A 17,216-nucleotide genomic window follows, 5' to 3' on the forward strand; every position below is an offset into this window, starting at 1 on the left:
ACAATAAAATAACAATAACGAGGCTATATACAGGGGGTACCGGTACCGAGTCAATGTGTGGGGGTACAGTTTAGTCGAGGTAATTGAGTTAATATGTACATGTAGGTAGGGGTAAAGTGACTATGCATAGATAATAAACAGCGAATAGCAGTAGCGTAAATAAAGGGGGGGGGGGGGTATCAATGCAAATAGTCCGGGTAGCAATTTGATTCACTTTTCAGCAGTCTTATGGCTTTGGGGTATAAGCTGTTAAGAAGCCTTTTGGACCTAGACTTCGGTACCGCTTGCTGTGCGGTAGCAGAGAGAACCGTCTATGACTAGGGTGGCTGGAATATTTTGCAATTTTGAGGGCCTACCACCTGGTATAGAGGTCCTGGATGGCAGGAAGCTTGGCCCCAGTGATGTACTGGGCCGTAAGCACTACGCTCTGTAGCGCCTTGTGGTCAGAGGCCGAGCAGTTGCCATACCAGGCGGTGATGCAAACAGTCAGGATGCTCTCGATGGTGCAGCTGTAGAACCTTTTGAGGATCTGGGGACCCATTCCAAATCTTTTTAGTCTCCTGAGGTGGAATAGGCTTTGTCGTGCCCTCTTCACGACTGTCTTGGTGTGTTTGGACCATGATAGTTTGTTGGTGATGTGGACACCAAGGAACTTGAAACTCTCAATCTGCTCCACTACAGCCTCGTTGATGAGAATGGAGGGCATGCTCGGCCCTCCTTTTCCTGTAGTCCACGATCATCTCCTTTGTCTTGATCACGTTGAAGGAGAGGTTGTTGTCCTGGCACCACACTTCCAGGTCTCTGACCTCCTCCATATAGGCTGTCTCATCGTTGTCGGTGATCAGGCCTACCACCGTTGTGTCGTCGGCAAACTGAATGATGGTGTTGGAGTCGTGCTTGGCCACACTGTCATGGGTGAACAGGGAGTACAGGAGGGGACTAAGCACGCACCCCTGAGAGGCCCCCTTGTTTAGGATCAGCATGGCAGATGTGTCGTTGGCTACCCATACCACCTGGGGGTGGCCCGTCAGGAAGTCCAGGATCCAGTTGCAGAGGGAGGTGTTTAGTCCCAGGGTCCTTAGCTTCGTGATGAGCTTTGAGGGGACTATGGTGTTGAACGCTGAGCTGTAGTCAATGAACAGCATTCTCACGTAGGTGTTCCTTTTGTCAAGGTGGGAAAGGGCAGTGTTGAGTGCAATAGAGATTGCATCATCTGTAGATATGTTGGGGCAGTATGCAAATTGGTGTGGGTCTAGAGTTTCTGAGATGATGGTGTTGATGTGAGCCATGACCAGCCTTTCAAAGCACTTCATGGCTACAGACATGAGTGCTATGGGTCGGTAGTCATTTAGGCAGGTTACCTTGGTGTTCTTTGGCTCAGGGACTATGGTGGTCTGCTTGAAACATGTAGGTATTACAGACTCGGCCAGGGACAGGTTGAAAATGTGAGTGAAGACACTTGCCAGTTGGTCAGCACATGCTCAGAGTACACGTCCTGGCAATCCATCTGGCCCTGCGGCCTTGTGAAAGTTGATCTGTTTAAAGGTCTTACTCACATCGGCTACGGCGAGCGTGATCACACAGTCGTCCGGAACAGCTGGTGCTCTCATGCATGCTTCAGTGTTGCTTGCCTCGAAGCGCACATAGAAGTCATTTAGCTTGTCTGGTAGGCTTGTGATGTTGATGTAGGGATCGTGTTACTCCCTTTTTTTTTGTTGTATAAAAAGAAGGGAAGAGAGAAGAGGAGAGGAGAGGAGGAAAAACACCCCCATGCAGTAACAGTGAAACATCAGGTCCCGTATCACAGGCCATAGATTCCACAGCTAGCCAAGCCTTGATATCACTAAGAACCTGTGTGTGTGTGTGTGTGTGTGTGTGTGTTCCCTCCCTTCCTTCCCAGCAGAAGACAAATTAGTCAGGCTCTGTTTTTCTCTCTGTAAGCCCAGTTTAGGTTGTTTGTTTGCTGGTAAATGGGCCCAACACGCAGCTGCACCACAGAGCTCATCTGGAATGGGATTTGGAGCTCCGAGCTGAAGCCTGGCTGATCTGGTATATAAACTGAGTGTACAAAACATTAAGAACACCTGCTCTTTCCATGACGTAGACTGAACAGGTGAATCCAGGTGAAATCTATGGTCCCTTATTGATGTCACTTGTTAAATCCACAATCAGTGTAGATGACGGGGAGGAGACAGGTTAAATAAGAGACAATTGAGACTTGGATTGTGTATGTGTGCCATTCAGAGGGTGAATGGGCAAGACAAAAGATTTAAGTGACTTTGAACAGGGTATGTTAGTAGGTGTCAGGCGCACTGGTTCAAGAACTGCAACGCTGCTGGGTTTTTCATGCTCAACAGTTTCCAGTGTGAATCAAAAATGGTCCACCACCCAAAGGACATCCAGCCAACTTGACACAACTGTGGGAAGCATTGGAGTCAACATGGGCCAGCATCCCTGTGGAACACTTTCAACACCTTATAGAGTCCATGCTATGGCTTGGGCGGTATACCGTATATACTGTATACCGGGATATTTGGAAATGGCCACATCAATACCGTTGAAACTATTTATTTGAAGTTTTTCAATATTTGTAGCGACTTTTTAAGTAAATACCTGTAGTCAACTTATGATCCCTATCTTGATTGACATGCATTTTTTCTCCTCTCTGCTCCTCCCCCTTCTTCTCTGAACAGAGAAGGCAGGCCCGATGCCCTAGTGACTCCAAACTCCACACAGACACAGTGTACACATGGTGCTCCAGAGCCAGTACTGTTCTTCCTTCAGACAAGCATCAAACTCACCAAAAATGACATTCGGTAGCTCCTACCTATATTGACATTGACTATTTTAGTTGTTTAGCAGACACTCTTATCCAGAGCGACTTACAGTTAGTGAGTGCATACATTTTTCATACTGGCCCCCGTGGGAAACGTATATATGTGTAACTTTATGACCTGGATTGCCTGTCTTTGCAATTAGTTCAATTTCGTTTGCACTGAAATACTATATTTAGCTAGCAGCCTCCATGGAAATCTGCTTTACTTGTGCTAATTTTCTTAGCATTCTGGTAATAAATGCCTAATGGGCTTTTTTGCATGTTCTGGTGCCCTCTTGTGTACTAAGCCGGTAATACCGTACATCCCTGGATGAGAGAACGACGGTATGACGATATGAAAATGTGGATACCGACCAACCCTAGAATATTTATTTTAATCATGTTTGGAAAATATGCCTCTTCCTCTTCGTCTCACTGAAACAGTAGATGGAAGAGTAGAGAGATTCTAGAGGAAACTGACAGGAAGTGCTAGGGGTAGGTAATTGAACGTCACACCGTCCTCCCTTGTGTAATGTTGGCATGTCGTCCTCTGTGTTGACGTATGTCAGGTCTTTCTTTTCAGTTTCACTTCTGTTTCAACGTCCTTCAGGTCAGAGTGTAAGGCCCATCTTTCACTACCTCACCCCTCTGCCAAGATACTGAACATCAAACTGGTGATGCTTGTTCATCTATAGCTGAACATCAAACTGGTGATGCTTGTTCATCTATAGCTGAACATCAAACTGGTGATGCTTGTTCATCTATAGCTGAACATCAAACTGGTGATGCTTGTTCATCTATAGCTGAACATCAAACTGGTGATGCTTGTTTATCTATATCTGAACATCAAACTGGTGATGCTTGTTCATCTATAGCTGTGTCCTGATTATTTACCCTTGTCAATTTGCACTAGACTTGCACACTTTCTCGCATGGATTTGACAATGGTGGAAGTAAACACTTTAGGAAAAGGGTGAAGAATCATGACACAGCCTTTGCCCACTTGGAGCCAGGCAGACCCTGGCCCTGGCCCAGACACTGACCAAGACCCTGACCCTGCCCCAGCAGTACCCAGACCAGACCCTGCCCCAGCAGTACCCAGACCAGACCCAACCATACCCAGACCGGACCCCGCCCCAGCCGTACCCAGACCAGACCCAACCATACCCAGACCGGACCCCGCCCCAGCCGTACCCAGACCGGACCCCGCCCCAGCCGTACCCAGACTAGAACCTGCCCCAGCCGTACCCTCAGTCCATCTGTACTGCTGTGTTCTGTCAAACATAATTCCAAACCCTGCGGTGATTGTTATAAAGGTAGATATTTTATCCCCATTGATATATTTTCTGATAGATTATCCGACATCAGTCAAACACTTTAATTGAAGGCCAAATAGCAGCTTGAGACAACTTTTCTTTCTTCATGCTTGTCTTTCGATCTGAGTGAAACTTCAAAAGGGGGATTTTGGGGCGTGTGTGTGTGTGTGTGTGTGTGTGTGTGTGTGTGTGTGTGTGTGTGTGTGTGTGTGTGTGTGTGTGTGTGTGTGTGTGTGTGTGTGTGTGTGTGTGTGTGTGTGTGTGTGTGTGTGTGTGTGTGTGTGTGTGTGTGTGTGTGTGTGTGTAGCCCAGCACTGGCATCATTAATCTCTTTCCATAACAGGGTGAGCAGAAATAAAAATAGGAGGCATGTTAGAACACACACTCTCACACACACACACACACACACACACACACACACACACACACACACACACACACACACACACACACACACACACACACACTCTCACTCACACACACACACACACACACACACACACACACACACACACACACACACACACACACACACACACACACACACACACACACACTTGTTTTATAGGTGCTACTGAACCCCTTTTGGCATAGCATGGGCTGTGGGAGGTGGTGGGTTGGGGTGTGTGGGGATTATAGGCTGTTGAGGCTATTCTTTTCATGGTTTTATTGCTCCCCTATTTGGTCCACTAACAAAATGACAATGTTTTTAAAGGAGAATAATCATCGTATTGGAGGAAGACTTTGGTACAGTGATTGGAGATCTCTCACTTATGTGTGCATAGGACTCACATTTCCATTCACGTTGGCACTTCCATTCACCCTTGTAAGGATACTTTGATAATCAGTTTATTCAGTAAAAAGTGGAAGGGATGAGTTTATCAGGTAGGTAGGCTGAACCACTGATACCCATGCTGTGATACTGTATCTAAACCCCTCATAATCTGTATCTAAACCCCTCATAATCTGTATCTAAACCCCTCATAATCTGTATCTAAACCCCTCATAATACTGTATCTAAACCCCTCATAATCTGTATCTAAACCCCTCATAATCTGTATCTAAACCCCTCATAATCTGTATCTAAACCCCTCATAATCTGTATCTAAACCCCTCATAATCTGTATCTAAACCCCTCATAATCTGTATCTAAACCCCTCATAATCTGTATCTAAACCCCTCATAATCTGTATCTAAACCCCTCATAATCTGTATCTAAACCCCTCATAATCTGTATCTAAACCCCTCATAATATTGTATCTAAACCCCTCATAATACTGTATCTAAACCCCTCATAATCTGTATCTAAACCCCTCATAATCTGTATCTAAACCCCTCATAATCTGTATCTAAACCCCTCATAATCTGTATCTAAACCCCTCATAATCTGTATCTAAACCCCTCATAATACTGTATCTAAACCCCTCATAATCTGTATCTAAACCCCTCATAATCTGTATCTAAACCCCTCATAATCTGTATCTAAACCCCTCATAATCTGTATCTAAACCCCTCATAATCTGTATCTAAACCCCTCATAATCTGTATCTAAACCCCTCATAATACTGTATCTAAATCCCTCATAATACTGTATAATAAACCCCTCATGGGAAATCAGTTACTATAGCTCTATAAAACGTAACACTTAATCTGTAAAAATGTATTACTTTTTTCCCTCTGGAATGCGGTGCCCTCCTGCAGTAGTCTACTCTGATCATTCCTCCTCTTAAATCTCACTACTGTGTTTGATGTTTGATGATGCTGTTGGTGAGAAAAGAGAACCAGACCAGTGCCCCACCCTCCTCTCCTCTTGGTCCCAGCTGGGTCCCCTTCAGATTGGGTCTCTAGCCCACAGCTGGCCCTCCACGGCCTTGGCCTTGCTGGTTAGCATGCCATTAGTATTGAGCAGCAGAGCAGTAATGGCAGAGTAATGGCTGCAGCTAACAGCGGTAAGCAGCATGGAACAGATGAAGGCAGAGGTTAGATGTACTGTGGGGTCCATAATTGGCACCCTTGATAAAGATGAGCAAAAAAGACTGTTTAAAATAAATAATACAAATACTGATCTACATGGGGAATTTATATACTTTTATACTAATACAATTGCTCAGAGAAAGAGGTTAAAAAATATATATATATATACACTGCTCAAAAAAATAAAGGGAACACTTAAACAACCCAGCAGCAGGACTGCTACCTCCGCCTTTGTGCAAGGAGGAGCAGGAGGAGCACTGCCAGAGCCCTGCAAAATGCCCTCCAGCAGGCCACAAATGTGCATGTGTCTGCTCAAACGGTCAGAAACAGACTCCATGAGGGTCGTATGAGGGCCTGACGTCCACAGGTGGGGGTTGTGCTTACAGCCCAACACCGTGCAGGACGTTTGGCATTTGCCAGAGAACAGCAAGATTGGCAAATTCGCCACTGGCGCCCTGTGCTCTTCACATATGAAAGCAGGTTCACACTGAGCACGTGACAGACGTGACAGAGTCTGGAGACGCCGTGGAGAACGTTCTGCTGCCTGCAACATCCTCCAGCATGACCGGTTTGTCGGTGGGTCAGTCATGGTGTGGGGTGGCATTTCTTTGGGGGGCCGCACAGCCCTCCATGTGCTCGCCAGAGGTAGCCTGACTGCCATTAGGTACTGAGATGAGATCCTCAGACCCCTTGTGAGACCATATGCTGGTGCGGTTGGCCCTGGGTTCCTCCTAATGCAAGACAATGCTAGACCTCATGTGGCTGGAGTGTGTCAGCAGTTCCTGCAAGAGGAAGGCATTGATGCTATGGACTGGCCCGCCCGTTCCCCAGACCTGAATCCAATTGAGCACATCTGGGACATCATGTCTCGCTCCATCCACCAACGCCACGTTGCACCACAGACTGTCCAGGAGTTGGCGGATGCTTTAGGCCAGGTCTGGGAGGAGATCCCTCAGGAGACCATCCGCCACCTCATCAGGAGCATGCCCAGGCGTTGTAGGGAGGTCATACAGGCACGTGGAGGCCACACACACCACTGAGCCTCATTTTGACTTGTTTTAAGGACATTACATCAAAGTTGGATCAGCCTGTAGTGTGGTTTTCCACTTTAATTTTGAGGGTGACTCCAAATCCAGACCTCCATGGGTTGATAAATTTGATTTCCATTGATCATTTTTGTGTGATTTTGTTGTCAGCACATTCAACTATGTAAAGAAAAAAGTATTTAATAAGATTATTTCATTCATTCAGATCTAGGATGTGTTATTTTAGTGTTCCCTTTATTTTTTTGAGCAGTGTATATTATTGTGCGCACCCCTCTTTTCAATACTCTAGCTCCCTCCCATTGCGAGGATAACGGCACTGAGCCTTTTTCTAAAATGTTTTATGAGATTGGAGAACACATTGGGAGGGATCTTAGACCATTCCTCTAGACAGAAGCTTCCTTGATATCCTTCGTCTGCACTTACGGACTGCCCTCAAATTCAAACCAGAGGATTCAATGGAGACTGAGATGGCCATTGCAAAATGTAGATTTTTGTGGTCAATTTATTTTTTGGATTTTGATTAGTGCTTGGGGTTTTTGTCTTGCTGGAAGATCCACTTGCAGCCAAGTGTCAGCCTCCTGGCAGAGGCAACCAGGTTTTTGGCTAAAATGTCCTGGTACTTGGTAAAGTTCATGATGCCGTTGACCTTGACAAGGGCCCCAGGACCAGTGGAAGCAAAATAACCCCACAACATGAATGCTCCACCACCATATCTTACTCTAGGTATGAGGTACTTTTCTGCATATGCTTCTGTTTTTCAATGCCAAATCCACCACTGGTGTGCATGGCCAAAGAGCTCTATGTTCATGTCATCTGACCATAGCACCGGCTCCAACCCAAGTGCCAATGCCGTTTATCAAACTACAGGCTGTGCTATGGTCAGATGACATGAAAATAGAGGTCTTTGGCCAAGCACACCAGCTCCCAACTCTCTCTCTCTCTCTCTCTCTCTCTCTCTCTATCTCTCTCTCTCTCGCTCTCTCGTTCTCTCGTTCTCTCTCTCTCTCTTTCTCTCTCTTTCTCTCTGTCTCTGTCTCTCTCTCTCTTTCTCTGTCTCTGTCTGTCTCCCTCTCTCTCTCCCTCCATCGCTTGCCAACAAGCACTATTTGAAGAATCAGTATGGAAGTAATTAATCCTGACAAATATAATAACAGGGCGATTAGCTCAGTCGATTATCCTGCTCTCTTTCCTTTTTAAGACTCTGCTCTTGTTTCTCAGGTTTGTGTGGGATCCTGAGAGAGTACCACTTCGCTGGTTGAGGTTTGGGGCGAGTCCTCCATCCTCCTCCTTTTTCCCGGACTCTATTTGTAGGATCTCTCTCGCTCTCTCTCTCTCTCTCTCTCTCTCTCTCTCTCTCTCTCTCTCTCTAGCTTTCTGTCTTTCATGCGGTCGTGGTCTCTGGTTCTGTTTCCCATCAGGCAGTGATGCCACCACAAGAAAGGCCCTCATCATGTGACACAAGTGGCACGGTCACATGCTGACAGAGAAGGGAATTAGGTCAGAGGACACTTTGATGGGCCCTGGTCAAAAGTAGTGCCCTAAATAGAGAAAAGGGTTCCATTTGGGATGGGGACCTAGTTGTAAGTGGTCTTTGGATCTTCCATCGTATTCCCAGCCTACAGCGGGACTTTTGTTTTGAAGGACGTGTGCATGGCGCTCCCTCCCTCCCTCCTCTCCGCTCCGCAGGCCTTTTAAACTGTCCATTCATCTTTATGATGGCCTCACTTCTCTAAGTCCCTGCAGATCCGCTACTTCCCATTCCCACCACAGGAAAATTGTGCCTCCAGACCACATCAAGCCCCCGGCCCAGCCGCTAGCAAAATGCTGCCATATTTACCATCTCATCCTGCAAGAGTTAGCTAGCCTCTCCACAGACAGCAGGGATATGACTGTGGCAACAGCAGCAGGAGCAGAGCCAAAAACCTTTGTCGTACACTGAACAGTAAACTTCCACTAAAGTTTACCAAAGGAAGAGGAGAGAGGAGATATTTCACAAAGTCACTTTGGGCTTCTATCTTTCCTTTTCTGATCCAGTGCTTTGTGAAGCAGGCACAATAACTTTAGTCGTTGTAATCGATCTACACTCAGTGTGTGAGGAGGAGGCCCAGTTTGAAGGACAGAGACATGGCCCGTTTTTCATGCAAGCCTCTGCCTCAACACTTCCTGCATAGTGCTGTCTGTCTGCCTGTCTGCCTGTCTGCCTGTCTGCCTGTCTGTCTGTGTGCCTGTCTGCCTGTCTGCCTGTCTGCCTGTCTGCCTGTCTGCCTGTCTGTCTGTCTGTCTGTCTGTCTGTCTGTCTGTCTGCCTGCCTGCCTGCCTGTCTGTCTGTCTGTCTGTCTGTCTGTCTGTCTGTCTGTCTGTCTGCCTGTCTGCCTGTCTGTCTGAGACAACGGGAGCAGAGAATAAAGCAGACAGGATGTGATTGGTCTGGGATACGAGTGACTCATAAATGCACTGGCCCCCAAACACTCCTGCACCACACACACACTACACTACTTTACAAATACATGCACAGCATGACAACCTTGCCACGATTAATTATTTAATCTGTCCTCTGAATGTCAGACTGATAGCTGATATCATCTCTGTTTTCATTCTCTCTGTACTCCCCATACACGGGCCGCATCACGTCTCAGAGCGTGACACGTCTCCTAATACTATTAAGCTGGATTGCTACTTTTTATGAAGTCATGTTCCTCTTCACCGAGTCTCTGGGTAGATTGATGATGCCTGGCTGATACTGAGCTGCTCCTAGACACTGGCAGAATTGATTCACTGAGGGCGAGGAGAGGAGCCGTTTACAGTTTACAGACAATAGAGTGGCATCATAATTACTGAAACTCTACACCCCCCCAGCTCCTTACTAGGGGTGCAGCCTGTCAGGTCGCTGATGGATCGTGGATAGAGATGAATGAACAGTGGCGCCTGCCCTCAACGGATTTAATTACAAAACACTTTAACTTGACACTGAAAGGAATTGGTGGCTTCTCCTGGTTTAACATGGAGCCCGTTTTTATTTCCTTAATGCACACAGCTTTTGCTCATTTCCCAAAGTTAATTGTTTAAATCAAACATTAATTTCCAGCATTTTAATCAATTTCTTATTTTCCTGCGCTAATGTGTTATCATTTACACACTGTGTCACTTTACTGTTTTCTATTTTCCTTGACAGAATCATTCTTCTCCTCTTTGACTGTGCATTTTCGTCAGGTCTTACTTTCGCCACTAGAGGGGGATACCACGATTTCTAGGGGTCTTCATTCTCGAAGTTGTTGACTGTTTTTGTGCTTGCCAGTTAGCTAGCAGTTCTCAGCTGTTAGCAGCCAATGGCTAGCAGTTTCTTACTGGCCATCATTTTTTTGAGTCATTACTGAGTTATTTAATGTAACAAATCAAGCCTTAAACCTCATATACAATTCATTTAGACCTGGTGTTTAATTGAAACAGGTTTTTATGTCATACACATTAAAATCAGTATATAGTGATAGTGCTGAAGTCATCCACGTATTCCTATGGAAAACGGCATGAAGCCGGAAGTATTTGAATTTGAAACGCTCCATATTGCTGAATGGGGCTGAATCACTAAGGTACAATAAGAACTGGAGACTGTGTCCAAGATGTCCGCCTGTTGTTTTCAAGGTAATCTACTCACTTTCGCATACCCCAATTCATGGACCATCTATATGCAGGTTGCATCCGGTTTATACGGGCCAACATCACATACACACTAGCACTCAGTGTGCACAGGGAGCAGCGACGACATCATCACTTCATCAGAAAATATGGCGGACGTTGGATGAATATAACATTTGAATGTCTCTGGCTGAGAGTGATGAAAAAAATATCGACCTCAGCGCCAATTATTTGAATAATTGAATGGATGTTTTCAAATCACATTTTATTTGTCACAAGAGCCGAATACAACAAGTGTAGACCTTACCGTGAAATGCTTACTTACAAGATAGAGTTAAGAAAATATTTACTAAATAAACTAAAGTGAAAAATTAAAATACAAAGTAACACAATAAAATAACAATAACGAGGCTATATACAGGGGGTACCGGTACCGAGTCAATGTGCGGGGGTACAGGTTAGTCGAGGTAATTTGTACATGTAGGTAGGGGTAAAGTGACTATGCATAGATAATAAACAGCAAGTAGCAGCAGTGTAAATGTAAATGGTCCGGGTGGCCATTTGATTAATTGTTCAGCAGTCTTATGGCTTGGGGGTAGAAGCTGTTAAGGAGCCTTTTGGACCTAGACTTGGAGTCTTTGACAATTTGTTGGGCCTTCCTCTGACACCGCCTAATATATAGGTCCTGGATGGCAGGAAGCTTAGCCCCAGTGATGTACTGGGCCGTACGCACTACCCTCTGTAGCGCCTTACGGTTGGATGCTGAGCAGTTGTCATACCAGGTAGTGATGCAACCGGTCAGGATGCTCTCGATGGTGCAGCTGTATAACTTTTTGAGGATCTGGGGACCCATGCAGGATCTGGGGACTTTGTGCATAAAGGTGATGAATATAGTGTATCTTTAGGAATGTTCTAATCTGACTTCTCTATGTGGCCGTATGGAAGTTGTCTTTCTGGGCCGGGCATTTCTGGGCCGGGTGTCAGTTAAACTGCAGTACAGAAGCGAAAACTGTAGGAGCAGTCGAAACCGTGCTTCTAGACCGGAACCCTGGCCCCTTGGGCTGAATGTCACACAAAAAATGCTAAGGATCATGGTGAAAGTGGCCGTAACTAGCAAAAGATCATAGTCGATGTAGTCGTTTTCATCCTGCCTGAGAGATTCAACCTGGTTGTAATGTCTATGAACCTGTTGCTAGCCTACTGTTAAACCTTTGCAGCAGAAGGTTCATTTAAAAGCTCAGCATTACCTAGAATCTACCCAGGTCAACATTGGAAAACTAAACGGACAGCAAATATGAACTATGATAATCTGAATTACGACTGATTTACTAGAAAAAATTACGATTTTTAGTACAGTTCAATCAGAACATGTTGGCATGGTGATTGTCTTTGTCAAATCTAACTTGAATTGGCGCAAAGTTAAGTTATATATTCCCCTTTATTACTTTCCAACCCCGCCACCCTTTCCCCACTTGGAGTAAACTAGTGAACAACAACGCCTAGGCCTCTACTTCCAGCCCATACCCACTATCTACATTTTATGGACACAGTCAATTTTACAATAATTACATTTTGTTTGTTCTTTCTCCTGAACTTCTTCTACTCTCAACCTCTCCGATCATTTTCATGATGTCCATCCGGTTTGCTTCTATATGCCTTATCTTTCTAACTGTGCTCTTTCCCAAAAGCTCCCAACCTACAACCTATATACTTATTATGGACACAGCGTGCCTACATTATTAGTTATCTTGTTATTGTTTGTTGTTAGTTGTTATTAGTCCCATCCTTCAATTCCATTCAACACCTCCCATCTATCTTTTAACACCATCCATATAGGATTTATATTTGCCATATATATTTCAACGGTACTGTGATGTCTTACAAAAGTTCTGAACCTTTCTATTCTCATTGTTTCTACAGATTGTGAATTGATTTTTTTTTTTTTTGCTAATAGTATTATTATGTTATTGATCGATTGACTATGACTTTTCAGATCACCCAGTAGTGCTATCTGCAGGGTTAGCTCCAGGTAAATATTGCAATCCTTTAGCCATTCCTGGACCTGTGTCCAAAAACAAGCTACAAATGGACAGTACCAAAACAAATGATCTAATGATTCTGTCTCTTCGCAGCAAAATCTGCAGAGCTGGGAAGATTGTATCCCCCATATAAATAACATTCTATTGGTAGCAAGAATTTTATATAATAATTAAAATTGAAAGATTCTAAGTTTTTAGTCCGGTGTCGTTTTGCGTATCAGTTCACAAACACTATGCCATGGGATCGGTATGTCAAAAATCTCTTCCCAACTATTTTGCAATCTATATGGGATGGCTGTCAATCCTTTGGTCCTTAAATGAAACTGATATACTTTTTTATTTATCACAGTTTTCTTTAATCAATTATGTTCTTTAATGCAAGGCCGACAGACAAGTTCCTTACTTTCTCCTCCTTTCACTTTCCTCTTCCATTTTTGCAGTAAGGCTGCAATTATTTGGTTGTAATTTTGGGTAGAGCAGACATTTCCATATGTTTTTGTTAGCTGCATGTGCGACATAACTCCACCAGTCCTACCGATGATATCATTTACATTTTACATTTTAGTCATTTAGCAGATGCTCTTATCCAGAGCGACTTACAGTTAGTGAACACATATTTTTTTTATACTGGCCCCCCGTGGGAATCGAACCCACAACCCTGGCGTTGCAAACGCCATGCTCTATCAACTGAGCTACATCCCTGCCGGCCATTCCCTCCCCTACCCTGGGCCAATTGTGCGCCGCCCATGAGTCTCCCGGTCGCGGCCGGCTGCGACAGAGACAGGATTCGAACCAGGATCTCTAGTGGCACAGTTAGCACTGCGATGCAGTGCCTTAGACCACTGCGCCACTAAGGAGTACAAAGATTTTTTTGTCAATTAGTATATTTGAGTTTAACCACAATATTTGTTTCTGGAGGATTAAATTGAAATTGCAACCAACTTTCTATGGCTTGTTTTAGAAATAGTGATATCTGGGAGATGATTTCCTTTTCAAATAACACAGTGAACACTTGTTTAATACTCTCTCTCTCTCTCTCTCGTTCTCTCTCTCGCTAGAATGTTACACAGCCAACGGAGAGGACTACAGGGGCTGGCAGAACCAGACGAGCCTCCTGGGGGGCAAGCCCTGCCTCTTCTGGAACGAAACCTTCCAGCACCCCTACAACACCCTCAAGTACCCCAATGGAGAGGGGGGTCTTGGCAGCCACAACTACTGCAGGTGAGGCCCCCTCTGGAGCCCAAGCTGAAGCCTGTACTGGTGCCCAAGGACACTACTCAAGCTGACAGTAGAGGCTGCTGAGGGGAGGACGGTTCATAGTAATGGGTGGAACAGAGCAAATGGATTGGCTTCCATGCGTTTGATGTATTTGCTACCATATCACCCATTCCGCTCCAGCCATTACCACGAGCCCGTCCTCCTCAATTAAGGTGCCACCAACCTCCTGTGCAAGATGACTATCCCAAAAAAGAAAAAGGAGGGGTCAGATCTCATTCACTGGACCTTCACCTACATTATTCTACTGCTTGTGCTCCTGCACCTCTTAAATAATATTAGCTCGAAAGTATTGTGGTGTTCCTGCACCTTAATATAAACAGTTACGACACCCAAAATGAGTATCGAAAGTCTAGCAGAAGCGCATAAACAGCACCTAAATGTCATCATAGAGCAGAGAGGAATGGAGCAGTTTGGGATTCTTGTTATTGTATTGCTGCTTTCAAAACAACTAGGAAAACATTTTTTAAACGTCATCCAACTCGGAATTCCAAGTCGGAAACTTGAGCATCTTTCTAGAGGTCCGACTTTCCTACTTCAAGATCACTGACGTCATGATTTGATCTCGTTTTTTTCAGAGTTCCCATTTGTGTTGAAAGCACCATCTGATGATACAAGTAGTGATGTCACTTCTGGTGCATACAGCATAGATACTGTATATGATGTCATTGACTTAGACTTTTCTTAAAATGTGTCCAAGTATTTAGAAGTGAATGGAGACATGTTTTGCAGTCAGGGGAGAGGTTCCCTTTCGACTGGTTTGACACAGAACCCTCTCAGCATGTGTGTGTGTACATGTTTGTGTGTGTACTGTATGACATGCGTGTATGTGTGTGCGCGTACACGCGTGTCCATGCGTTTGTGTGTGTGTTTCCTCCTTGACCCTCTCAGACATTCACGTGAGAATATTGAACAGAGTTTATACAAGCAAAGACCTCCTCATCCCACTGATCTAGGGAATGCCAGGGGACACCACAGTGTCTGGGCTGTGTCTAGATTAGCCTTGGGTGGTATCCAGATTGTCATACCTTCATACCGACCTTCCCGGGATATTCGGTAATAACGGCACTGAACACAAGGGGCGGTATTTTCCATCCCCACTGAGACGCTGTAATCCGAAGGTTAGCAATGATAACAAGTACATGTACAATCCCATAGAGAATGCTAACTAAACGCTAACGAGTGCATTGCAAACATTTTACACAGTCTCTGACCTAAACTATTTGCAGGACAGACATCCCAGCTCATAAAGTTATACAAGTAACTCAAAAATGCCACTAACAGTTTACTGCACACACAAAACAAATATTAGACAGCAAGGCTGATTTTGGAAGAAGCTAACCACTTAGCTAGATCGCTAACTAGCTACTAAATTAGCTAACCAAATGCAAAACTGCAGAGCATTTAGCACATTTTAAGACAGTTAACTTAATAGTTATAAGAAATCTAGCTGGCAAACATTTAGTTGTGAATTCCATACTGTAAATAGATCACCTAGCGTGTGCTGTACAACAGCGAGTCTCTCATCGTAAACAAACACAGCGTGACTTGGGACTACCGGTAAGCTTCATAATGAGGGAATTCGATTAATATAATTATAATAATTAGTCATTTAGCAGACGCTCTTATCCAGAGCGACTTACAGGAGCAATTAGGGTTAAGTGCCTTGCTCAAGGGCACATCGACAGATTTTTCACCTAGTCGGCTCGGGGATTAGAACCAGCGACCTTTCGGTTACTGGCACAACGCTCTTAACCACTAAGCTACCAGGCGCCCAGGTAGGTGTATTTCGCACTGGGTGAAAGTTGATTGCATTCATTTTGGAACCGGGCTGCCTCCCAGGCATGAGCCAGGTGCCCCGTTCAAAGCAAAAAGTAACGTAGGAGCACGTGGAGTAATGAGTAGGATTCACATGCAAAAGTGATTGCTTTTGATTTAAAAAACGCTTTATCTGCCTTCTCAATGAAAACTAGTTTGAAAATTCAAACATATATTTGATGGAAAAGAGAGGTTGTATGTTTCTGGACGATGTACAATACTGCTTTGTTGACAACATGACCGAGCAGCGCAGATTACTGTTCGATTTGAGAAGGTAACTCCTCCCTCACCGCTTTTGCCCGTTCACGTCACAGGTCATAGACCGGTGCCCTGAGGCTCAACATAATTGAATCTGCCCAATGAAAAACAGGTGAAATGATGAACGTGATCTTCTTTATCTCCTAACATATTGCACCAGTTGACTGCAGGTATTTACTTAAAAAGAAGTCGTTTCAACGGTATTGACGGTATTGAAAAACCATCCTGTGGCTATTTCCAAATAACCCATTCTACGGTATATACGGTATACCGCCCAAACCTAGCCTGGATAGCACAACTCCCGCCATCGTTGTCTGACACTCATATACAGCACTTACATAGCTACAGCACGTACACAGCACTCATAGGCCTACGACCTCATAGACATTGCTGTTAGGTACACTCACGTAACATAATGCAATTAAAAAATTGATTTGTCACATGCGCCGAATACAACAGGTGTAGACTTTACCGTGAAATTACGAGCCATTTCCCAACAATGCAGAGTTAAAAAGAACGGAAATGTGCAAATAAAGTAGAAACTAGCTAACAATAACAAGGCTATATACAAGGAGTACCGGTACTGAGTCAATGTGCAGGTAAGGGGTAGTTGCTGTAATATATACATGTGCGTATGTGTGTGTATGTGTGTGGCGTCAATATGCATGTGTGTGTGTGTGTGTGTGTGTGTATGTGGGTGCGTATTGGAGTGTCAGTGTAAGTATGTGTGAGTGTGTGGGTAGAGTCAGTGCAAGAGAGCCGGTGCAAAAAAGGGTCATTGCAGGTAGTCCAGGTAGCCATTTGATTAACTGTTCAGCGGTCTTATGGCTTGGCGGTAGAAGCTGTTCAGGAGCCTTTTGGTCCCAGAGTTGGCGCTCCAGTACCGCTTGCCGTGCGGTAGCAGAGTGAACAGTCTATGGTTTGGGTGGCTGGGGTCTTTGACAGTTGCCATACCAAGCGGTGATGCAGCCAGTCAAGATGCTCTCGATGGTGCAGCTGTAGAACATTTTGAGGATCTGACGGTCCATGACAAATCTTTTCAG

At 44.8% G+C, this 17,216-nt stretch overlaps 1 protein-coding gene across 1 annotated transcript in view; it reads left to right on the forward strand.

Moving 5' to 3' along the window:
• LOC311118867 (kremen protein 1-like) overlaps positions 1-17,216 on the forward strand; it is a gene marked incomplete at its 3' end in the record, with an annotated part of 54,353 nt that overhangs the window by 25,052 nt on the left and 12,085 nt on the right. Inside the window, exon 2 of the mRNA XM_084193632.1 lies at positions 13,881-14,043. Within this exon, the coding sequence (XP_084049758.1) occupies positions 13,881-14,043 (163 nt within the window). The remainder of the gene's footprint in view (positions 1-13,880; positions 14,044-17,216) is intronic.

Source organism: Coregonus lavaretus, assembly GCF_964263955.1.
Source record: "Coregonus lavaretus genome assembly, contig: HAP1_SCAFFOLD_2395, whole genome shotgun sequence".
In the NCBI taxonomy this organism is placed as follows: Eukaryota; Metazoa; Chordata; class Actinopteri; order Salmoniformes; family Salmonidae; genus Coregonus; species Coregonus lavaretus.